This window comes from Myotis daubentonii, chromosome 3, assembly GCF_963259705.1.
Source record: "Myotis daubentonii chromosome 3, mMyoDau2.1, whole genome shotgun sequence".
In the NCBI taxonomy this organism is placed as follows: Eukaryota; Metazoa; Chordata; class Mammalia; order Chiroptera; family Vespertilionidae; genus Myotis; species Myotis daubentonii.
In genome coordinates, this window is record NC_081842.1 from 165,881,260 (window position 1) to 165,908,042 (window position 26,783).

General features: G+C 36.8%; 1 protein-coding gene across 1 annotated transcript in view; it reads left to right on the forward strand.

The window, feature by feature from the left end:
• LRRIQ3 (leucine rich repeats and IQ motif containing 3) overlaps nt 1-26,783 on the forward strand; it is an 86,550-nt gene that overhangs the window by 11,336 nt on the left and 48,431 nt on the right. Inside the window, exons 3-5 of the mRNA XM_059689177.1 lie at nt 597-920; nt 5,172-5,305; nt 15,379-15,535. Of these exons, the coding sequence (XP_059545160.1) occupies nt 597-920; nt 5,172-5,305; nt 15,379-15,535 (615 nt within the window). The remainder of the gene's footprint in view (nt 1-596; nt 921-5,171; nt 5,306-15,378; nt 15,536-26,783) is intronic.

Genomic DNA, 26,783 nt, shown 5'->3' on the forward strand with positions numbered 1-26,783 from the left:
AGTCCCTTTCCAACATCATTTATCTCCCCTATATACTCCTCCACCTTTCCCCCTTCTCCAGGTAATCACCACACTATTTGTCCCTCTCTATGAGTTTCTTCTTTTTTCTCTCTCAATCCCTCCCCCCAACCCCAACTGCTCTCAGCATGCTATTTATCTGTGAGTTTGTCTCTATCATAAGTGGATATAGAATTTGTCAAAAGCTTTTTTTCTGCCTCTGTTGAAAGGTTCATATAATTTTTATATTTAATTAGTGTGATGTTATCGCATTGTTTGATTTGATTTTTCAATTCTTTTTGTAAAGAAAGTATTTTAGAGAGGTTTAAAGAGTCAGCCTATTACAAAGGCATTTTTATGGATGAAGTATGTATGTTTATTAATTCAATTATATTAATAATGATAGTTATTTAACTACGTCATATTTGTATACTAGTTATCATTTGGATAATTAGAAGTTCTGTTTTTGTTTACTAATGAGAAAGTTTCCTTTTGGGAAAATATTGAATTTTAGAGTATGTTTAATATATTTCATTTTCTAAGCAATTGATATAAATTTTATATATGTATTTAAAGCACTATTATTAATAATATTTCAGATAAAGAGTCTACCAGATGTCAGATTTTGGAGTAGATTAAAAAGCCTAAAGCTTCTCTATCTTCATGACAATGGGTTTGCAAAGTTAAAGAATGTATGCATGTTATCTGCGTGTCCAAGCCTCATTGCCCTCACTTTGTTTGATTGTCCAGTAAGCCTTAAAAAAGGATATAGACATGTTCTTGTCAACACTATATTGCCTCTCAAAGCATTGGATCATCATGTTATTTCTGATGAAGAAATAGTTCAGAACTTTCATCTTCCTGAAAGATTCAAAACATATAACCATCGGCTTTTCTTTAATTTCTGCACTCCTTTGAAAAAGGTAAATGGTTTCTTTATGGTTTGTTTTAAATAAATTTATAGAAATGAAATTTTAGCTTCTAAGTTTCATATCTAAATTATATAAAACTAATATTTTGCAGCATTTATATAAGATATCATATACTAATGATACATTAGTAATGTGTTATATGTGAATTTATTAAAAAGCTTGTATGTTTACTGCATAAAAATTGTTGAGCAGAAAAATACCAAACTATAGAGAAACAAATATAATGTCTCCATTATATTTTAATAGCTTTAAGGATCTATAGCTTACATACTGTAAAATTCCCTTATTTTACATATGTGATTCAATGATTTTAATAAATTAACAGTGTTATATAACCATCTCCAAAATTCAATATTGGAAATTTTTTACCATTCTAAAAATTTCTTTCCCATTTGCAGGTAATCCATACTTCAACACCCAGCCCTAGGTAACACTGATTGTTTTCTGTCTCCATAAATTTCCTTTTCTAAGCAGTTAATGGAGAGGAATTGAAACGTGGGGTTCGGGGTGCAGATTTCTTTTTGTGAGCCCTGGTCCAACGAAGTTTGAAGAATAAACTTGTGGACTAAAGGCTTCTTTAATAAAAATGTAGAAGTTTATTGGAAGCATATACAAACTCCACCTGAGAGAGCAGGTGGAGGAAATGGGGAAAGCTCGCTCTCTCTCGCTCTCTCTCTCTCTCTCTCTCTCTCTCTCTTCCTCTCTCTCTCTTCCTCTCTCTCGCACTCTCACTCTCACTCTCTCTCTCTCAAAAATCGAAATCCAAAAACCTATCATCTAAAATCTGTCTTGTGTTCCTTTGTCTGCGTCCTCCAACTTTGCCTTTTCTCCCCCAATATTGTTTTGGCTATTCAAGGACCCTTGAATTTACAAATGAATTTTAGAATCAACTTATCAATTTTGATGCCAATTCTTGCTGTGATAGTGATAAAGATTCTATTGTATTTATAGATCAATTTGTGGAGAATTGCCAATATTTTGAAGATTGAGTATTTTCATTCTTGAGTGTGAACTCTCTGAGTTTATTTAACTCTCTGAGCAATGTTTTGTAATTTTCATTGTACAAGTCCATTTTGTTAAAGTTTTTTTGGTATTTTATTTGACATTGGGGATGGAATTATTTACTTAATTTTATGTTTGGATTAGATTTTGCTAATATATGTAAATACAATTGATGTTTTCATTTAACCTTATATCCTGCTACTTCCCTATTCTCATTTATTAGTTCTGGAAGTTTTTTGTTGATTCAGAATAGTTGTTTTTTCATTGAAAGCATAACTTTTCTTTTTTCAAGTTTTTCATATTTGAATGAATGCATTAGGAAATAGTTTATTTTTATCAATGCCTTAAGGGGCAACTTAGGTGAATAATCCTATATAATAAAGAGGTAATATGCAAATTGATCCTCATGCCCTCACAAGAAGGCTGCCTATGACCAGGCCAGCAGGAGGGTTAGTGAGGGACGACCAAACACCTGAACATTCAGGCTGCATGGAGCAACCAGGCTGGCAGGGGGAAGCGTTGGGGGCAACCAGGCAGGCAGGTGAGCGATTAGGAGCCAGCGGTCCAGGATTGTGAGAGGGATGTCTGGCTGGAGGTTTAGGCCCCTTCCCCGGGATTGGGCCTAAACCGCCAGTCAGACATCCCCCGAGGGGTCCAAGATTAGAAAGAGTGCAGGCTGGGCTGAGGGAACCCCCTCCCCCCGCCCATGCACAAATTTTGTCCACCAGACCTCTAGTCTATATAATAAAAACCCAGTGGTCATAACACCATAATGACCAAAGACCAGTCACCAGGGGGTGCATTGATAGGTCCCACGGCGCTGGCGGGACTTGACGCTGCATCTTGTGGTGCGGGACTTGACGCTGCATCCTGCAGTGCGCCAGGTCTGGGTTTCCCACGATTTTGCATGCTGGGCCCCTAGTGAAGAGTACAAAATATTCAATTCTTAAATCATTAATTTGATGACATAAACATACATGTTCATAGCATCATTTTACATTGATTTTTTTAAATGTTGAAAGAAGCTATTGGAAAACTTTAGTTACAGGCTACAAAATCCTTAAATGGATAGATAATAATATGAGAAAAAATGCTTCATGGCATATGAATATTGGAACAAATACATTATATTATAGTTCAAAAGAGATGACTAGCTCTTCAGGTATTAGAAAAATCATGTACAAAGTATATCAAGTAAAAAAGCATTATTCAGAACACCGTTTATAATATTCTCTAAGTATATGTAAATCTATGTAGAAATGCTTTGAAATTTGACAAAGAATAGAAAATCATTTGAACAGTTGTGATCACATCTGAAAGTGATTGTGCATGTTAAGCTTGGAGACCTGGAAGACTTTTAAAATTGTATATGATATTTTTATTTATTAAAATTTAACTATGCTAATTATCCTATATAATTAAAGGTTAATATGCAAATTGTCCCCTTGGGAGTTTGACTGACCAGGAGTTCAACCACTCGCTATGATGTGCATTGACCACCAGGGGCAGTGCAGAATGAAGGAAGGTCCCAGTTGGCAGCCAGCAGCCGGGGGAAGGAAGGCCTAGAGACCCTACCCGTACATGAATTTCCTGCACCTGGCCTCTAGTTTTGTAATAATAGTTTTAAAAATTATGGACATAAAAAATGAGCCAATATTTATCTCTTAACTTGGGCCCTATAGGAATAATCATTTAGTATTCTCATTGTGTCATATGGTGTAATCAAATTTAGGAACATACATGACCCTTTTAAGGACAATCAAAATGTCTGAGGTTCATTTAAGGAATTAATGGGAAGTTGGGTGGAGAGTATAGAACAGAACCTTGAATGACATACCAAGAAGTTTAGATTTCTTAATGAATGCAGTGAAGATCTATTGAAGTTATTTGAGTAGGAAAATTAGAGTGAATTTGTCATGTTTGTTACTATATGAATTAATGGTATTGACAAAGTTTTTTAAAGGAAATTAATCCAGTATTTTACTAGCAGATTAATAGTGGTTAAGGGACAGATGGTGTCAGAGAGATCAATTACTGTGGGCCGAAGATGATGTGATTAGGGTTGATATAGGCCAGTGATGGCGAACCTATGACACGCGTGTCAGAGGTGACACGCGAACTCATTTTTTTGGTTGATTTTTCTTTGTTAGATGGCATTTAAATATATAAAATAAATATCAAAAATATAAGTATTTGTTTTACTATGGTTGCAAATATCAAAAAATTTCTATATGTGACATGGCACCAGAGTTAAGTTAGGGTTTTTCAAAATGCTGACACGCCGAGCTCAAAAGGTTCGCCATCACTGCTTTAGGCAGATAAGGAAAGTTCAGAGAAATCCCCTCCCTGTTTTTGCCGTTTTTCAAGTGTCTCCCACTCAAAATAATGAATATACCAAAGGAGCATATTTTAGATGGCATGTCTTGATCTCCTATAATCATATTTTGGGGCGGCATGAAGTAGCACTTATCTGCAAGATTTTGTGTTGTTATTCTAGCAGTACATAGCTGATTGAAGGTATAAGCAGGGAAGGTGTGTGTTTGTAACATGATGGGTTTGGTGATTTTCAGGGAAGGTGTCTTACTAACAACACAATTTTTTTTTAAAGCAGAATTCTTACATTCATAACCTAACCAAATTGGCTTTATTACTAAATTATTACAGTAAAATGATAAGATATAGGGAGTCTGTATTTCCAAATCTAAACAGTTTGCAGGTGAGAGATCTTAGAGATAATTTCTTTAAAGTGAGAACATATCTTTCCCCAGGGGGATGTGCTCTGTTCCAATAAAAGTGTCCAACATGGTAGTTAAGCTGCAACAAAATTTTGAACTACTGTAAATTATTTTATGGATCCAACATGCCAGTTTTCTTCATGGGGACCCACAGAATACTTTTAGAGTTTCACTGAATACCTATTCATATAACTACTTTTCAGAGGTTGACATACTTATGGTCAAAGTTGATATCTATGCTATCAGATTGAGAGAAGAATCTAGAGAATAGAGGAGGTTATCATGGATCTTGCATTTTGTTAGAGAATTGAAGTTATTTGGTGCTACTAATTCTTGATTTACTGATCTAATAAAACATATGTGAAAATGTATATTATTCAACTGCTATGCCTTTAAGATACCTGTGAATGTGTTAGTAGTTTCTACTAAGAGAGTACCGAGTTTAAAGTGTCTTTTGGAAATAATTTCATGAAATATAATTATTAAACATATTTTCTTTATACAGGGATCAACCTATGAGGATGAAATTAATAACATCAACTTTGTTATTTCAAAAATAAATGAAATCATGGCTCATAATTCACCAATTTTGATTATTCAAAGATGGATGCGTGGTTTCCTAGTTAGAAAAATGTTGAGGTATGTTTATTTTCTCTACTATTTGAATATTAACTTAAATGTTAAGAAAATCAATGATAAAAAGGCATCTCTCTAATAATACTCATTTTTGAATTCCTATTAAAACAGTACTGTATAGATGACTTGAACTAGTTTTAAGAAACACACCACAATCAGTAGCAATTAGAGGCAAATATAGTAATAGCTTATAATATTTGGCATAATAAAAATTTGATACTTTTCCTTTTTTAAAAAAATTGACCATATATGTATATAACTAATAAAGTTTTTATTAATTACTAATTGAGTAATTCTGACAGTATTTCTCTTAAATTAAAAAAAAAGCAATCTAAAACATACTGAATTTCCCCTCTAATGGGATGAAATAGAAATATAAACCATGTTCTATATAATGGGGTACAATAGAAATATAAACCATGAAACATATATTTGTTTGAATGTGAAGATAATTTTGGTGAAACATCTGCTACCATATCAATCTACATTGTCATTTGGTTAATTGTATTTTTCTTTCTCTTTGTTCCTTGCATTGTTTCCAGTAGCTGACATTTGCAAATAGAGGAACACCTTTCTTGGCAGAACCTCTGAACACTGAACTTGGGGAGACAAGATAGGTTACTCTGTCATCAATTTCTATATATATTAGTCATACCAAACATCACATATAGGAAAAAGTAAATGAATATTTTTATATAGCTTATTTTCAGATGCTAAATGATAGAATACAGAAGATAGAAATGAAATTTGGCCCTGAAATATAGGTAGGATTAAAATAGATCTAGAATTGGGCAATGACAGCCTCTGAGAAACCCAGATTAGGAAGTTTCATTGAAATGATATTCAGCATTGTGTGGTAGGCAGAGAGAATGGTCTCCTGCATTAGCCTGCATGGCTAAATCATAGACGGCAGTAGCCCTGCTAGAGAGAGAAAAGTATGAGGATCAACTGACTATAATACGGTGCCTGCAACTTCTGAAGAAGAGGTTCCATATACTTTTCAAACTAAGGTCAAAGTGTGAGAGAAATTGGGCTCACAGTAGAAATAAGTAAAATTACATGGAATAAAAGATGTGGAAGAGGATCAGGCAGCTGCTGACAGGTGCATATTTATTTAAAATATTATTTCTGTCTCATCTTTAAATTTAGTGTGAGATTTATATGAAATAAAGATCTAATTAAAGGGACTTATCTTTAGCTTATGCTCCTACAATTGAGTTTTTCACTCTTAGAATCAAGATTTCCTGTATATGCATGTAACATGAGATTAAAAACCTTGTGCATGGAAATGGTATCTCAAAATTTAGCATGAGTGAATAGAATTTGAATAAGATTTGTGTGGAAAGATGCCTGTAGTCTATATATATAAAAGGCTAATATGCTAAGTGTCTGACCATCCGACTGGTCGCTATGACTGCACTGACCACCAGGGGTGGGTGGCGACAGGGCGGGACTGGGGACTGGCGAGCAGGTGGAAGGCAGACCTCTTGGTCCCTCCCCCCGGCCCACAGGCTCCCATCAGTCGCCACGTGGTGAATGGGATGTGTGGTGGTGGTGGGTGAGGGCTGGGGACTGGTGAGTGGGCATAAGATGGCCCAGATCGCAGGCTAGGTCTAGGTAGCCTACCCGCACACAACTTTGTGTGCGCTGGGACTCTAGTATAATAAAACATGTTATATAATGGTACAGTAGCTTTGTATATTACTTTATAAAAATAATGTGAATTTATTGTTACTAAATTATTTTTACTGCAATATACTTTTTCATGTTTAAAGTTTTAAATCTAATTAGCTCACTCAATCCTCACAGCAATTATGTGAGATAAATATAATTATTTCATAGATACTATAAGAGACAAATTGAGGATTAGTAAAAAAAAAAAAGGTAGATGAAAAGAAGAGAATGTACTACATTTATATATTTAATACAAATATAATATGAAGAAAACAAAGGCATTTATTTTCATAGTAGAATATCTCCCCAAACTCTTCATATTTATATAGTAGACCTAGTAGGTAGCATCAGTGTCAGATAGAGGGATTATAATATGCTTGCTGTAGTTTTCTGGTTGTGTGTTTATGGATAGCTCATTAGTTAAAATTCCTTTCATAAAATAATTAAAGCAAGTACTTTTCTTATCCTACCTGCATAAAAATTTGGAAAATTATAGGTTATGTTGCATCTAGAGTTTTTATCTGCAAACAATAGAAGCTGACTCTAAATGACTGAGGGAATAATGTAATTTCTTGGAGGTTTATTCTGGAAGCTCACAGAATATTCAGGAAGTCACAATAATTGAACTTGAGAAATAAGTAGTAATGAGAGGCAATGCAGAGCCAAAACTCCACCAGAGAAAGAGTTTGCTCAGGGAGCTTCCATTTACTAACTATATGACACCTTGTCATTCTGCTGCAGTTGTCTTTGGGCTTTTGGATCATTCCTAAAACAAGTATAAATTCAGGGAGAAAGTATTAAATAAGCTGATACTAAGTTATAGGACAATGTCTTAGCTCTTAGGAAAGTGGAAAAGGAAGTATCTGTTCCCTTAAGTCAGCCATACATTGGAGATAACAATATATCAATACAGGTAGCCAGAATGGCCGGATCTTCGGGTACTATGCAGCTTAACTAAATGTACATTAAATTCATTTTGGTTTGCGTAGCCATTTATATATATAAAAGCCTAAGCGACCAAATGACCACTTGCTATGAAGCACACTGACCACCAGGGGGCAGACACTCAATGCAGGAGCTTCACCCTGGTGGTCAGTGCACTCTCACAACTGGAGCACCACTCAGCTGACCAATGGGCACCAGATACAGGAATCATGGCTGGCCACAGCAGCCTGGAAACCACAGGGGAGGGGCAGCAAGCCTACTGAGCAGCAGCAGTGACAGTCACAGTGGGGCCAGGATGAGCAGGAACAGCAGGCAGGAGCAGCAGACAGCATTGGTCTGATCCCCGCAGGCTATGCCGAGGGACCACACCAGTGCACAAATCCATGCACTGTGCCTTTAGTATTATTATAATAGGCAAGACTAATATGTTTTCTAGGATCTCTAGAATACTTTTGCAAGTTACAAATTTCTTATTTTAAATTTAATTCACAATTAAGTTTGTAAATGTATATATCAATATCCAAATATGTATATATGCACTTGTTTTCTATTCTTCTCCAAATGTCTATAAGGTAGAATGGGAGAAAAAATGTTTGTGTTTGTATATGTGTGTGTGTGTGTATGTGTGTGTTCATGTATATATGTTTCAGTATATGATATAGATCAAGGGTTTACAAAATTCAGCCTGTGGGCACAATTCAACATGGCTTGTTACACAAGAAGAATGTTTTTTTATATTTTTAAAGAATTTTAAATACATAGAAGAGTATACAACACAACCAAATATATACTGACTGCAAAAACCTAAATTATTTACTCTCTGGCTCTTTATGGAAAAAGTTTTTGATCCTGATATAGAAGGCTATTCACAACACAAGGAGAAAATTTCTATTTTAATTGAATTTTGATCTGATGGATAATTTCATTGCTGGTTTTGTTATGTATGTTACTAGTTTTTGAGTTGAATTTAAACATTTCTTGGAGCTGTGCTCAAAAAATCAAGAAAAACTTTTTTCCCCTAATTTTTAGGTTGGTAGGAAAATGTCAATTTAATTTTCCTGAACTATAAAATTTATATGAAGGATAAAGTTGCATAATCCTATCTAATAATAGACAAACAGGGTAATTGACTGTACCTTCGCTATGCCTCCCATTGGCTAATCAGCACGATATGAAAATTAACCGCCAACAAAGATAGTGGTTAATTTGCATACGTAGGCTCCAAGTGGCCGAGCGAAGGCTGGAGGCAAGCCAGAGCAGTGAAGATGGAAGACAAAAGGTGGCTCTGGCCGGGGCCGCAAAGATGGAAGATGGAAGGCCGCTCTTGCTGGAGCTGCAAAGACAGAGGGTGGAAGGCGGCTCTGGCCGGGGCTGGGAAGATGGAGGGTGGTTCCGGCTGGGGCCACGAAGATGGAGGGCAGAAGGTGGCTCCAGCTGGGGCCGCGAAGACAGAGCGCAGAAGGCAGCTCAGGCCAGAGCAAAGGCCTGGGTCTCGGGTGCTGGAGGAAAACCGGTGCCTGCTGCCAGGAGAAGGGAAGGCCTATTGCACGAATCTCTTCGTGCAACAGGCCTCTAGTTATAAATAAAACTACAGAAACTCATTGTAGGTAACATGATATAATAACTAACTTTGAAATCTATATTATTAATTGCCCATAATTGTTTGATATGTGGATATCCTGGAATCATGACAAATGTTTGCAAATAAGACTCCCTGTGAAAGAAAAAGATGTTGATTATAATCTAGGGAATTAGACGATAGGTTGTAACTGAGCTACCAGTTGGTTTATCAAACTTAAGGGCAACTTACTATGGGGAAAAGAAAACAAACAAGATTTATGACCTGGAGATTATTATGCTAAGCAAAATAAGTCAGTCAGAGAAAGACAAGAATCACGTGACCTTACTCATATGTGGAATCTAAAGAAAAATATAAACTGATGAACAAAATAGTTCCAGAGACATAGAAACATGGAACAGACTGATGAATCTCAGAGGGAAGATGGTGGTGGGTGTGTGAGGGGGGAGTGATTAACCAAAGAACTTATATGCATATGCATAACCTAAGTACACAGACAATAGTATGGTGAAGGCCTGGGGCAGGGTGGGGAGGCTACAAGAGGTAAATGGAGGGGAAAAAAGGTACATCTATATTACTTTCAAGAATAAAGATTAAGCCGAAACCGGTTTGGCTCAGTGGATAGAGCGTAGGCCTGCGGACTGAAAGGTCCCAGGTTCGATTCTAGTCAAGGGCATGTACCTGGGTCGCGGGCACATCCCCACCCAGTAGGAGATATGCAGGAGGCGGCTGATCGATGTTTCTCTCTCATCGATGTTTCTAACTCTCTATCTCTCTCCCTTCCTCTCTGTAAAAAAAATCAATAAAATATATTTAAAAAAAAGAATAAAGATTAAATACATAAATAAATAAATAATTAAATAAATAATAAACAGATTTACTAACTTGAAGGTCCCCAAACAGTGTAAAGAATAAATAGGTCATAGCTGACTCTAAGACAAAATCTTTGAACATTAATATCTATGAATGCATTTTTTATATATACTATTAATCCTCTGCTAGTTTTTAAATGGGTATGAATTATCAAATAATACTCAACATAGTAATGTCAAAATGTATATGATGCAGGAAATTATTAGCCTCATTTCAAATTATTCACATTAAAGACTTTCTTTATAAGAATTTTATAATGTACTTTACATGATTTCATAATATAAAAGCATTAGAGGCAACTTTTCAGTAGTACATCTATTATTTGGATGGTAATTGACTGTTACATGCAGTGTATGTTTTGAGTCCTTATTTTGGAATTACGAAAAGGAATTATAATAGTCTATTATTTTTTATAGTAAATTATGTAATTTTGAATGCTGATTTTTTTCAACAGTGACTACATTATTTATATATAATAAAGATTAATTCCTACCTTATAAAAATAGGTATATCAAAATAGAAGTAGCACACATTTTTTTCAAAGTAAATCCTATTTTAAATGATAAATTTAGATCAACATTCCTGTGAAAATATTTGAGTAAGGTGAATTTGCCAGATATAAATGGTTTAAAATAAAATCTATCTTTGCATATGGTTTGGATCGTTAATCATAATCTGTAAAGACAAGGTACAGATTCAATCCAGGGTTATCTAAAATTTGCAGCTTTAACATTAACATAGTTTAATACTCTCTTGGAACACAGATGTGCTTTCCTCTACTATTTACTAAACAAAAATATTTTGTTAAAGTACTATTAAATGACTGAAAATATTTTATGATTGTGTAAGCAACTTAATAATCTTACCTAATAATAGACAAACATGCAAATTGACCATCCCTCTGCTACGCTCATTAGCCAATCTGATGAGTATGCAAATTAAACCAACAAAGATAGCATTTAATTTGCATACATAGGCACCCAGTGGCCTGGGTCCTGGGAATATCATCGGCACCCAGGCCACTCCGAGGTAGGCCCCGTGTGGGCCTTGAGCAGCCTAGGAAGGGTCTGAACCAGGGGGCTCCTGTGCAGGTCAGAGCCTACGATCAGAGCCAAGGGGGCCCCTTCCCAGACCTAACACCTTGGCCAGAGGCATTAGGCCTGGGCAGGGGCAGAGCCAGCAATCGCGAGGAGCAGAGGGTCCCCTGCCCAGGCCTAATGCCTCAGCCAGAGGTGTTAGGCCTGGGCAGGGGCCAAGCTGGCGATCAGTGTGAACTACAGAGGACACACCTTTTCTAACCACTCATTGGTTAAGCTCCCTGTATGCCACTGGTAATATTCTTAGTAACTTGGGTAATAAGAATCCAAAAAGGTGATCTAGGGTTTTTCACCACACTCCTGGAGAAAAAAAGGAAGGTCCTCTGCTGGAGGGCTAAGGAATGTCATATCCTGCCTTAGCCGGTTTGGCTCAGTGGATAGAGCCTTGGCCTGCCCACTGCAGGGTCTGATTCAATTCTGACGAAGGGCATATACCTAGGTTGAAGGCTCCTCCCTGGCCGGGGCCCAGGTCAGGGCTCATTCAGGAGGTAACCAATCAAAGTGTTCCTCTCACTTGGATGTTTCTCTCTGTCTTTCCCTTTCTCTTCCACAATCTCTAACAGTCAATGGAAACATATCCTCAGGTGAGGATAAAAAAGAAAGAAATGTCATATCCTATGAAAGACACATCTTGAAAATGCCTAAAGAAAGTTGTCATTTTTTCATGGTGAAGGGACTGGAGTCCGTGTTGATGAAAACATCTTGGTGGCTGCGGTGACTGGCAGTGGCTGCAGCAGCGGGGTGATGGGGCTGGTGCCTTCCCTGATCAGCCCAGTCACCTCCCACAAAGGGAGGCCAGACTGCAGCTTAGGCCCGCTCTCCAAGGGGAGCAGGGAACAGGCTTAAGCCGTCAGTAGGACATCCCCTGAGGGATCCCAGTATGTGAGAGGGAGCAGGCTGGGCTGAGGGACCACCCTCTCCCACAGTGCACGAATTTCGTGCACTGTGCCCCTAGTTTAACATAAATAAAATAAATTATCTGGTCTTATATCTTTCTGAGTTTAATAATGCCTCTACTTAGGTTTTCAGAATTAGACTGAATCATTTATTTTTTTTAAGTTTACACAGAATAATTTTAATTTTACTAACACTTTACAAAATATTTTGATTTTTTTTGAAACTCAGAATAAAAAATAGACTTAGATCTTAGTCTTTTTAGAAACTAGTTTTCCATTTTTGAAGTGGTACGAGAAGCAGAATATTTTTATGATTGTTTTCTTACAAAATGAGTGAGCTTCTACATGGATACAGAAGCAAGCTTTATTACCATCTTCTTGTCCTCATTAGATTCATTAGCAAACTAATGGCTTACAGAGGTGAATAGACTCATTCTAACCTTGTGTGATTCTTTCTGCACTTGGGGCAGAGCAGCACATCCATAAACAGAATTCAGGAAATGTAATAATAATCTTGTTGCCTGGGTACCTTGCCCTGATGATTCAAGCTATCATAGCAGGATCACTCCTGTCTGCCTTCTCTTTCAGATGAGGACAGTTCTGACTCCCTTAAGCCTTTGTTGCCATTCCAGAAACAAGTTTCCTTTAGAAATACATAGTTCAAAACAAATCACATGCAACACATGGCACTTAAATGTAAGCTACTCTAATAGCAACCTTTGTATCTGTGACCTCTGCGTTTTGACTACCTACTTCAGAAGACAGTTTATTAAACAAAATCAGAAAGTCTCATTATAATGAATACTTTTCTTGGAGTAGGCTGGATGTAGATGTAATTAACTTTGCTTATGAAATGTCAGAGAATACTTTTAGGAGATCATGCTGGAACTGAAGCTTTAATAATTGGATCTGATTATTGCATTTAGTAGAATAACTAAGAACTAGTCATTTTTCTTTTGCTCTTTTCAAAATTTCCTTTCTTTGTTTTTGGATTTTAATAGTTTTACTATGAGGTGTCTGAATGTGGATCTTTGCACTTATTCATTTTATAATTTGTTGAGCCCTTAGATTTATAGATTAATGTTTTCTTTAGATTCCGGACAGTTTTAGACATTAGTTCTAATATATATTTTTATTTTCTTCTCTCTTCTTTTATTATTCCTATGTTGGTGGATCTAATGATACTGCAAATTTCTTTGTGGGTCTAGTCACTTGTCTTCAATATTTTTTCTCTCTGTCAGCATAATTTTTATCAATGTTTTCAAGATTTCTGATTTTTTTCTACCAATTAAAATCTGCTGTGGAACTAGTTGAGCAAACATTTTCAGTTATTATACTTTTTAATCACAGAATTTTCATTTGGTTCTTTTTTAGTAATTTCTGTGTCTTTATTGATAATCTGTATTTGAGAAGACATCATTGTTATACCTCTCTTTACTTAAGGTTTATTTCCTTTAAGCATATTTTTAATAGCTGCTTTGAAGCCTTTATCTGTTTTGTCTGTCATCTGTTCCCTTGCAAAAGCAGTTTCAAAGGCCTGCTCTTTTTATCTGTCTAGTTTACACATTTGTCTTTCTTTGCCTGTCATAGTTTTTTTTTTTGTTGAAAACTGGACATTTTAGATAGTATATTGCAACAACTCTGGATACTGATCTCTTCACCCAGGACTCGTTTTTGCTTGTTGATTTTTTTAATGACTAGGTGGACTATTTTAGTGACGTCTATTTCCCCCTCATTGAGCAGCTTGTGATACTGCTCAGCGTACACAGGCTTGGCTGGGCGCAGTCGCCCTTGTGGTGATAGTGGTTGTAGCAGGGCTCTCTTTGACTATCTCTTTCTCTGATTTCTCTGTTAAGCTGTTTGAAACCTTTGATATCACAACTATTATTAGCCTCCACTAATTGCCAGCTGATTTCTCTATGGTTTTCAACAATATTTTGAGAAATTTCTCCATAGCCTGACTCTTTAAAAAAGTAACTTGAAAAATATCTTAGAAACTCTAATCTAGGCAAGAGTAGCTAAGAGGTCTTGGGCTTTCCTCCTCTTCTCAGCCCTCACTTGTAGGGCGGAAGCTCTCACCCAGCTGCAACAGGTAGAAAATAGTAGAGCTCTGATCACCAGTGTTCTCAGCAAGTAGAGAGCAAGCATAATTATATTATACATAGTTAAGAGAACTGTAAGCCATCTTGAAGTTGACCAAAGAAAACCAGGAGAAAAGACAGCTAAGAAGAGCTCTTCTGGGATCAGAGAAAAACTTTTGCGAAAGGCTGGAAGTTTTATAACATTCAAAAACTTCACTACTAAGTGTGATATTAGTTAATCCATTTATCAGGTAATATTTTAAATGTATTGGGTTACATAAAACAATATTAAATGAGCTTCACTTATTTTCAACCTTTTTTAAGTGGGACTTCCAGAAAATTTAAAATTATTTTGTGGCTTACATTATATTCTGTTGAACACAACTACTCTACAATAATTTCCCTAGATGGAAATAAAAATAACTTCTTCACTGGAAAGGAAAAATAAAGATAGGTTACCTTATATTTTTCTAGATAATTTAGTCATGTTCTTTCTGCCATACTATATAATAGAGCTAATATGCTAATTAGACTGGACGGTAGAACGATCTTCTGGAGAACCTTTCAGAATGATCAGTGGGTGGGGGGTGAGCCTGCAAGGCAGCAGGGGCTGTGAGGTCCGAGGCAGCCATGGCTGCGAGGGCCTGCTCTTGCACGAATTTTGTGCATTGGGCCTCTAGTTATATTATAAAATGCAGAGTCAGATATAAGTATAGAATTGTTTGTGGATTCAAATCACCACAGATTTCTAATCACTGATTTATCACATGATGAATATTGATGGACAAATTTTAGTGCCTAAGTAGTCTAATGTATTATTGAAATAAATATTACATTAAATTTATCACCATGTTTTCTAAGATGTATTTTCCTTCTCTTTTTTTTTTTTGGTCAAAATACTAAATGACTACTTTCCCTCTTTATTATTCAGCCACTATTTTTCGTATAAAAAACCTCAAGAAAAATTTATTAGTGAATGTAAAACAAAATGGGCTTACAAACACAAAACATATGAAGATATGATTTTTAAGGATCTCATTATTAAGCCTGAAACAAATATAACAGGAAAGCTTGCACGAAAGAAACATGTAAGTCGAATTAATTACTTTTTTTTTTATTATTAGTTAAGGTATTACAAATGTGTCCTCATCCCCCCCATTAACCCCCAACCTCCCCCCCACACACAAACTCATGCTCCCATCCCCCTGTTGTCCATGTCCATTGGTTTGGCTTATATACATGTATACAAGTCCTACTTTTTTTTGAAATATTTTTATTTAAGATACTATAATTATAAGTTTTGTAACATTTTAAGGAAAAATATATTGTATCATAATGTTAATATTCTACTTGTGATTTTCTTGATGTGAAAAAAGTCATATAATAATGGTAGTACAAATATAATTTTGTGATATATTAATTACTCTTATCACGATCATTTTATAATTTATGCTTTGTGGATATATATATATATATATATATATATATTTTCTCTTGTGAATTATAAGTAGGTATCAATAGTAGTATAAAATTACTTCTTAGTAGTTTAAAACATGAATATTTAGTTTATTAAAGGCTGATAATTCCACATATGGCATAATATTATTTCACTATTTGATGCTAAATTATGTACTGCTTGGAGGACACAGAAACATTTATTGAGTGCCTGCTGTGTACCAGGCACTGCGCTAGATATTTTGCATGTAATATGTAATTTATTTTCTACAACACTGTAAGTTCGGTATTTTTATCTCATTTTTATAAACAGGAAAACTAAGTCAGAGTAGTTAGTTAATTTACCAAGCTACACAGTTAAGTAACATTGCTGGGACTTATCTTCAGGTCTTCTGACAACAGGGTTTATGCTTTTTGTTTTGACTTGGACATTAGGTAATGGTAGAAATGAAGACGCTATTGTAGTATAATTAACAAAAATGCACTTTTTATTATTTGTAAAGTACTGTGTTTGTGATAAATGTTTTTATATGTGGACTTCTCCTGAGTAGCCTGAGCTACAAATATTTCTATTATACTAACATTATTGGGAGGGTCTACAAAAAGGTCCAGACTGCCATTAGTTTGATTGCAATGTAATTGAGGACATGTGTTCTAAATATAGCACAGAGATATCCTCAAGCCCTTAAATCTCACAAATTATTCATTGACTAGAAACATAGTTTTAAAAGGCAAAGGCATCCTACTCAAAACTTTTTCCTCATGGGCATTCAGTGCCAACTATATTAATTTACTCCAGATGATAATATGCTTTATTAAACTATAAAGTTCATGTGAAATGTCTTTTGGGCCTCTATGTAGAATATAAATTTACTGATTTTAGGCATGACACTTGCTTTTTATATGCTTTAAACAGAGGAGTCTTTTACTGAATAATGTAACCAATTTGGATATGCTGATAACCAATTTGGATGGATGGATAGATAGATAGATAGATAGATAGATAGATAGATAGATAGACAGATAGATACTAGAGGCCCAATGCATGAAAATTCATGCAAGAATAGGCCTTCCTTCCCCTGGCTGCTGGCACTGGCTTTCCTCCAGCACCCAGGACCTGGCTGCTTTGGTCTGGCCGCCACCAGGCACCTGAGACCTGGGCTGCTTTGCTTCAGCTGCTACCGCCAAGCCGTACCATGGCCACTCGGAACACACTCCCACCCCTGGTGTGTGTCTGCTGGGGTGGGGCATGCTCCAAGCCACACTGCGGCCACTCGGAGCACACTCCCTCCCCTGGTGTGTGTCTGCTGGGGCTGGGGGAGGCACGCTGGGGGCGGCACACAATCCCCTCCTGCCCATCTGCGCATGCAGCTCCTCCTGAACCATCCTGATACAGCCTCCTCCTGAGCTGGTCATGACCATTATGGTGTCCTGGCCTAATTTGCATATTACCTCTTTATATATAGATATATTAGTGTGTATATATGTCTATATATACATACATACACATACACACATATATATATATTTAGAAATACTCATATACAGAGATATATATATCCAAATACACATATCCATAATTTATAAATCCATATACATAAATCTAAGTTATGTTATGGCAAGTGACTATTATGGGCATCAATAGGAATAAAATATTCATATTACAAAGGTTATTTTATATAATATCTATGTAGTTATATAGAATATATCATTATATATTGGGATTTAGAAGTGTCTTGAATGTTATAAATATTAATTGCTTTGAGAAATTTCTAAAGTTCATTGGTGTTATTGATGCTAACCACATCATTATTAATGTCATTTTTATTGACAACTATTTATTTATATTTTATAAATATATGCATTGTTCTATGCTTTTTCATTGTGTGTAGCTATCATTCATAGAACATTATAGAAGTTATCTTCAGCTCAATTTCTTAAAGTAATTGAAATGAATTTTAATTACAAGATTCATCTCTGAATATTTTGTATAAAATTGTTGTTCCATCTTTGCTGGATTTATTTGTACTCTCCTCCTTAGCTCACTTAGTTATTCTTTAACTGTTTTTACTGCTCATATATCTAGTCTTTAGTGACATGAAGCTTGGTTTATTAAAAACTATAGTGAGACAATTGATACCCTACAGTGCTTAAGAGAACCTAGGATCCAAGAACATTGAGTTAGGGAGTAGGTAAAAGGGAGGAGGTGAGAAAGTATTGCCATTTAACATTAGGAGTTCATTTTACAAAAAGATGGCCTTATCAAAGTAATGAAAAAGGATTAGTCAAGAACTGAATTCAAGTTTTAGTACTTAGTAAAAGTGATCAATGGCTGAATCTGCTTCTATTTTGGGATGAAGGGTTGTGTCTAAAGGGTTTACAACTTCATATATATATATATAGATATAGATATATATATAGATAGATAGATAGATAGATAGATAGATAGATATATATATCCCTAATATGCAAATAGACTGAACTGCAGAACCGAACAACTGGTCGCTATGATGTGCGCTGACCACCAGGAGGCGCACGTGGAACATGGTGGGCGTTGGCAGCAGGCAGCAAAGTGTGGAACATGGTGGGCATCAGCCACAGCGGGATGGTGGAGCAGGTGAGCAGAGGCGCCAAACCAAGTCGCTGTCATGGGAAGAGCCTCTGATGGATATTGAAAATTTTTTGCTTCTGCATGCCATGGTCCCACCTGGCGCTTGCACCTGCTGCCAGCGCTCGCCCCACTTGCACCCGCTGCCAGCACCAGAGCCACCACTCGCAACCGCTGCTGGTGCCTGGCACTGGCCTCGATTGCCCCTCAGGGCTTCTTCACCTCCCCCTGCTCCTAAGGGGGAATTGGGGCCGGCAGCCATCACTCAGACCCGCTGCCAGTGATGGCCTTGCTTGTACCCACTGCTGGTGCCTGAGTTGCCACTCACACCTACTGCCAGCGCCAGGCGCCAGTTCCAATTGGCACCCTCAGCGGGTGCGAGTTGTGGCTATCATCCTTGATAGCCCCAGAGGGCTTCTCCACCTCTCCCTGCTCCTGAGGGGTGATTGGGGCAGCAGCCGCCTCTCGCAACCACTGATGGTGCCAGCCCTAATTGTTCCACGCCTTCAGCGGGTGCGAGCAGGGCCAGCACCGTCAGTGTGTAGGAGCAGCGGTGGCAGGAGCAGGGCTGCCAGCAGATAGGGGACTAAGGGAAGCGGCAGGAGGGGCTGGGTGGGGGCACAGAGGAGGGCCCAGACCTGCCTGTGCCCACTGCAGCCTCACAGCCCACAGTTCCTTTCAAGGTGCATGAATTCATGCACTGGGCCCTTAATATTCGTGGAAAGAGCCAGAGGAGTGAGTTCAAGTTGCATTCATTCAATAAATGCTGTGCTTCAAAGCCAGAAGTTCATAGAAACACCAGAGTTCATGGTGTAAGAATAAATTTTAAATGAGATACAAAACCAAAAATCAGGAGCCAAGAGTAAGGAATCTGTGAAAAACTTGGTCAGAATGGAAGAAATTAAGGATCTGCAATAACCACTAGAAACATTTTTTTTAATATATGACTTACAATTATTGGTCAAATGATGGTTGTTCTTCTTGCAGAATAGGCTGACATAAATATAGAATTATGGTGGTAATAGGACTGCCATAATTCTATATTTTAAGGAAACTTGTATATTATTATAATGGTTTTCAGGAAAATCTAGAAACTAAATCTAGATTATTATTGATTTCGCTGGGACACCCAAGATTATTTGAAATCTGCTTTGGCATAGTCAACCTTTTTCCTCAAAGGATACCAAGGAAAAGATATGTACAAGGAATAATAGCAAACAAAGCAGTTACTAACTGGGGTTTTAGCCTAAAATTTCATTGCAATTTTTTAGTAGTCTGGGCTAGACTATGAGATATTCTTTTTTATGTATTCTTTGTTAGCTCGAATAGTCTCTTTTTATTATTTCCTAAATTGCAACCATGAATTTTATAAGGGATATTTTATGAGAAAAAGTCACACCCATTGGAGCCAAAATGAAAGAGATTCAGAGGGGGAAGCGATTTGCCATATATTTATCTCTGAGGCAGCTTAGTCGTTCCCTTTCCACCCACCCACACCCTCTTATCTGATGCTTCCTTATGCTGGTTTAGTCATATTTTGTTAGGAAGGAAAAGAAAGCCTGAAAGAGGTAAGAAAGAGTGCTGGTCAGAAACCATCACATCCTTTGTCTTGACACTGCTGGAGAGAGTACATATGTTCTCCCTAGTCATCAGCAAAATGAGGAAAGGGATCAATAGAGCAATCCAATCCTATTTCTGTGGAAGGGATCTCTTACTTGGCACCACTTCTAACACATTGAGTGTTTACATATTGCATTTCTTTATGGCATTGCATAGTTCCTGGAAACACCAGATATAATCTAATATGGCAGTTACCTATACTAAGGTAAGACTTGCTTTAGAACTGTTGATTTGGTTTAATTCTAGAATATTTTATTGATTTATTTTTCCTTCCAAAGATTTATTTTTCTCATTATTAAAATCTTGTCATGTTTTTTTGTAAAACAAAATAATTTTTTCTCAAATATAATTCTCCTGTGAACGCTTTCCATTAATTATTACTAAATATATTTTCCTGAAGGTTTATAGATTTATTTTTTAAACCTGATGAACTTTTGACCTTTTACTATATTATAATTTTTGATAAAGGTTCAAAAATATAACTAGCTTTTAAATTATAATACTTATGCATGGAAAATACATGAGAGCATTGTTATCGAGATTTTCATAGTGCTATTTAAGTGTCAGAATGTTAGGTAATTATTCCTTTTTTTCTGATAGTTTTTCTTTTTTTCTAATCAGAAATCATGTTTTATTTACATAATAAAACAAAGATATTTCATTGTGGATAAAAAGATTATACCTGCATTATTTATAACATAAATATGGAAATATTGCTTTCAGGAACCTCTATTTTGTATCGTAGTTCACATAATCAGTTCTCTTTTTTAGAAGCCCAATGTACAAAATTCTTGCAAGGGGTCCGGCCCCCGCTGCCGCAGCTTCATCTGGAAGGTTGTCCAGTCTAATTAGCATATTACCCTTTTATTATTATAGATAAATATTATTTTTTTAGAGTACTTTTAGGTTCATAGCAAAATTAGTGGAAAGACAGAGTTCCCATGCATTCCCTGTCCCACACATGCACAACCTTTCCTGCAGTGATGCATTTGCTATAATCTATGAACCTATATTAACCCATCATTATCTCCAAAAGTCCATAGTTTACATTAGGGTTTACTCTTGACTTGTATAGTCTATGAGTTGTGACAAATATATAATGACATGTATCTCCCATTAGAGAGTATCATACAGAATAGATTTATTTTTATTGCCTTAAAAATCCTCTGTGCTCTTCATATTCATCCCTCCCTCCCCCTAACTCTTAGCAGCCAATAATTCTTTTACTGTTTTTTATAGATTTTCCTTTTCCAGAGTGTCATATAATTGGAATCATATAGTTTGTAGCCTTTTCAGATTGACATCTTTCACTTAGTAATATGTACTAAAGTTTCCTCCATGCCCTAGTATGGCTTAGTAGCTCATTATTTTTTAAGCACTAAATTGTATTTCATTGCTACTGTTACAGGCACCTCTCACTGACACCAGAGAGGTGTTACCAGACGAGACAGCCCCCTGAGTCAGTGAAAGAGGGCTGTCCCCAATGTCTGTCCTTGTCTTCTCATATAAATGAATTTATATAAGACCCTGACTGCCTTGGGAAAAGCCAATTTATTAAAGCAATTAAACATGCACCTTTATTGAAAAAGCAAAAGCAAAACAAGCAAACTTATATATCTGGCTCGTGAAGCGCAGACTGGTTCTCAGGTAATCTGAAGATCAAGTTGGGTGGGGGTCAGAGGCATCACCCTCCTGTCCATAGACTTCAAAATTCCTCTGACTATTTTGGTATGGGATTAATTCTCCAGGTTCCTTTTTCACTTTGTTGTGGCTTTCCAGAATTCATGAAAAGTACCTGGCAACTTTATATTGTCAATCCTTGAGACTGCTGGATTCTCTATTTAAGGAGTAAAACAACCTTTTTTCCCCTTTCCCCTTTCCATCTGCCTTCCTGCATTCACTAATGAGGGAGGTTTTTTAACCATTTGCTTTGTGGCCTTGGCTGAGGAAGATAATAGATTTGTTAGTTACAAGCGGGTTGTAAATTGCCCGCACTGTTTGGTCTTGTTTTAACTTCTCTGTCTCAGTTTCCCTATTCCTCCTGCCCTGAAATCCTGTAACAGTCTGCTCCTGCAAGGTAAACATCCTTGCAGTTTGGAGCTCGACCCTGCTCAGCCCTGCACTTATGTCTGTACTTTCTTCTTCTTCCCCCGCTTACCCAGTCTGCCTAACCCTGTTTCTAACTCCTCTCAGTACTACAGTTTATTTATTCATCTACCTATTGTAGGATATCTTGCTTACTTCCAAGTTTTGGCAATTATAAACAAAGTTGCTGTACATATCCTTGTGAAGAGTTTTGTGTGGACATAACATTTTTTATTTGGGGGGTGTATAGACAAGGGAACATGAATGCTGGATCATACGGTAAGAACATGTTTGTTTGTTTGTTTAAATACAAAAATGTCTTTTAAAGTTGCTGTACCATTTTGCATTCCCCCCAGTAATGGATGGAAGTTTCTATTCCTCCATATCTTCACTGGCACTTGGTGTTGTCAGTGTTGTGGATTTTGGTGAGTCTAAGAGGTGTGTAATAGTATCTTATTGATGCTTTAATTTGCAATTCCCCAATGACATATTTTTATATGTGTATCTTCTTTGGTGAATTTTAGTTTTCTTTTGACTATAGAAAAATGAGATGATTTATCACATTGTCTATGTGAGTAGCAGAGGAAAGAGAAAGATTCTCCTTACTCAGGGTCCTTGCATTGCACAGGGCACCAATGCGTTTACATCGTGGTCTATGTGGAAGTCATTCCCTGGAGTTGTGCAGAGCATAGCTTGCATGGCAGTGCCAGGTGGCCCTAATTTTCTAAATCCAAGTACCTAATCATATTTGGAGCGGTTTTTTTTGTACCTACTTTAAGTTCAGGTAAATATGGAGGAAGGGGAAAGAATAATCAGCTCCATTTGCAAACCACAAAATATTGAATCTACTTTTGCCCTCTTTAATTTAACAGTAAATGATACTAAGGTTGATTGAGAACATTGATCTTATATCAGACTCAGGAGATGTGGAATGAGTCACCTCATTTTATTGTGAATTGTTAAAAAGAAAATTATGGCTAAATACTTTAAATTTTTTAAATTTTATTGTTTTGTGACGTGAGAGTCCTTCCTTATACTGGAAACAGACTTTTATTATCAATGAGCTTCTGGGATGTTGTTTTAGCTTATATAATTCTAAGAAAGAAGCTTTGTAACGAAGTGCTTATATCTTCTCTAAAAATTGCCGTTTGTTGTTCTCTGACAGTCATTTTGGGGCCCCATCACCAATGCAGTTCATTTCAGATGGGTATTTTTTTTAAATACGTAGACTGTTCGTAGCACTGTTACAAACTCTAAGGCAGTGGTTCTCAACCTTGGCTGCACATTAGAATCACCTGGGAATCATTTTAAAATTCTGATTTCTGGGCCTCATCCTCCGGAAATTCTATTTCTTTGTTACTAATGTTGTGGCCCCACCCCATAACAAAGAAACAGAATTTCCGGAGGATGAGGCCCAGAAATCAGGATTTTAAAAAGATTCCCAGCTGATTCTAATGTGCAGCCAAGGTTGAGAATCACTGCTCTAAGGCCTTAAAAATTGAAGTCAAGCAAGTTCTATGCTGAAACTTGTAGGGGCAGGGAAAGCACTGAAAAACGTTCACTGGGTAGGGACTGATTATATAAAGTGTGGAATTGCAAGGAGTATACAAATTCAAATTCAGGTTAGTCTGTTTTCTACCTCTAAAGGGGCTCATGAAAGAAATTGGAGTTATCCTGAATATTAAGACTTTTGGCAAGTAGTGGCTTTTAATGCCAGGTAGAAGGGTGAGATACTTACCAGAAGAGTTTATAAGGGCAGATACTAGGGCTACCAGAGCTAAGGATAATTTAATTTTTGTTTAATTCAGCCTTTTTTAGCGATCCTTAGAAGCAATAATGATGGCTTAGAACTACAGCTGTTGCTTAATGACCTCAGCAATGCAAAAAGAGCTAAACTTAGCCATTTAATAAAGTTTTATAGGTATTTATTATGTGCTTTCTAGGTTTCAGGCCATATGCTCCTCACTGACAGGAAAAATAAAATAGAGACTTTTTCCTTTAATAAAAGATTTTGCTGAGGCTAAATGGAGAAGACGTGGAGCTAGATGAATAAACCTAGGACAGAAGCAGACAAGGATAGTATTAGTTACCATTTATTGATGCTCAGATGCAAGGAATGCAGTTAGCTGACAACTCCAACTGTTACGTTTTTTTAGGGTCCACCTCTGCTGTCAAGCTGAGGTCACACTATTCTCTAAGCACCCTCCCTCAATTCCTGAGTAAGGCAGAGTTACAAGGACCTGGCCACTTCTGCTCAGTGTGGGACTCGCAGATAGACAGACTTTGCTTCAGGGTTGGTGGTTGGTTGGCAGAAACTTTGACTCTCCCTGCTTACTCTTATTCCTCCATTTTCCTATAACGTGTGTACTTCCCAAATAAACCTTTTGTGCACTTAACTATGTTTTGATATCTCCTTCCTGGAAAAACCAACCTGGGACACCATTTATTATGCTTAGCTCCATAGGTGTGGATAAGATGGATTTGAAACCAAGCAATTGTAGAATTAGTTTTGAAAAGAAGGGAGATGTAGATTAATACATACTCTTAGATACGAAACTGTGGGGTTGTCAAGGTCAAATGAGAGATCACTAGAAAAAGAACATTGAGTAGAGGATTTACATAATAGCATAACACATCTGGAAAGATAAAGGGTTAGGAAGTATACTGTGCTTATAATAATACTCCACAAATACTTTGTGCTTTGAGGTGAATAAAGGAAAATTAAATTACTTAAAACTCAGATATAGAAATTGGGAGTTACAAGGGGGATATAAATTTTGCCATATGTTAATTATATTGCCATCTTTTTAACATCTTTCTATATGATATTCTTCTTGTGTCTATTTAATCAAACACAATATCTTTTTTTGGTTAATCCTCACTCAAGGATATTTTTTCCATTGCTTTTTAGAGAGAGTGGCAGGCAGGGAGGGAGGCAGCAGGAGGAGGGGGAGAGAGAGAGAGTGAGAGGCAGAGAAAGAGAGAGAGAGAGACATGTAAGAGAGACACATTGATTGATTGCCTTCCACATGCTCCCAACCAGAGCATTGTTTTATATAACTGATAGACCATGTGTTATAGTGTACATTTCATGGCCTTTATCATCATAAAATCCACTTCACCTGTATACTTTTAGGCAATAGATATATACTTACATATGTTTATACATATACTCTAATTTCAGTGATCTTTTTACTTCAGCATACTATGAGCAAATCAAGAGTGAGTGGAATATTTTATTCTTTAGGAATTTCTGGTTTAGCTGAGGTAATAGAATAATGACCAATATATCTATATATGTAAGCACCATGTGTTCAGTCAAACATACAAATAATTGAATGTCAAAAAATAAAAGAGCAAAAGTAAAATTAAAAATACACACACACACACACAAAACAAACAAAAAAACACAACAACACACAAAACAAAACAACAAAAAAGCTTATTGACCAAAGCTATGAAGGTGAGAATTAGCTTGGTACATGTATAAATGGAAAAGACATTATCCTAACTATACTAAGAGATTTGTGAGAGGAATTGTGGAAACTGAAGTTGGATAGGGCTGTTAATGGACATATTAATTTTCACTTGAGGGTTTAAATTATTATTTGATATGAAAAAGTATGCATTTAATATAATGCATTTATGCATATTATATTATTTAGAATTAAGTTACATTTGTTATTCAAACTTTTGTATAAGATGGTGGAGAACCAGATGTTAGGATGATTATTTAATTGTTTTAAATATAATATAAAAGAGAGAGTAAAGTGTAGAATCTTACATCCATTAGCCTAAAGTTTTCCAGGTAGTGAAATATTATGGACAGATGACAAGAGAATGTAGGAAGGTTTCCAGAGTCTAGATGAATGATAATAATAGAGGCTATAGATTTCAGTAATTTATGGGCCTCTTAAAATTTTGTTTCAGTTTACCTTTTCAATGTTTTTTTTTCTTAATATTTTATAAACAATACACATCAGCTTGTTTAGTATTTTTACCTTTCTCTTCAAGTTCCTTGTTTATTCTTACTTGTTTGCCCCATGTTTTCCATCTACACTAATAAAAGAGAAACATGCAAATTAACCATCACTCCGCCACTCTGCTACACCTACCAGCCAATTAGGAGCGAGTATGCAAATTAACTCAACTAAGATGGTGGCGGCCACGGAGCTGGAGTGAGCAGGAGTCTTGGGTTGCCCCCGGTGATGGAGGAAGCCAAGCTTCCCGCCTCCCCTGGCCAGCCCTGGGCTCCGCTCAAGGCTACAAAGTTTCAAGTATAGAAGATAAATAAATCCCAGATATCTGCTTCCAGCCTGCCCTGGCCTCTGCTCAAGGAGGCACTGACAAAAGAAAGAAAGAAAAAAAGGAGAGGCTGGGAGCTTGGGTCGTCGGGGGGCATGGCCAGCCTGAAAACGACCATCAGCCCCTCACCCACCCTGAAGCGGCTGTAGGCAGCCTGAAAATGGCCCTCAGCCCCTCACACAGGCTGGCCAGGCACCCCAGTGGGGACCCCCACCCTGATCCGGGACACCCTTCAGGGCAAACCAGCTGGCCCCCACCCATGC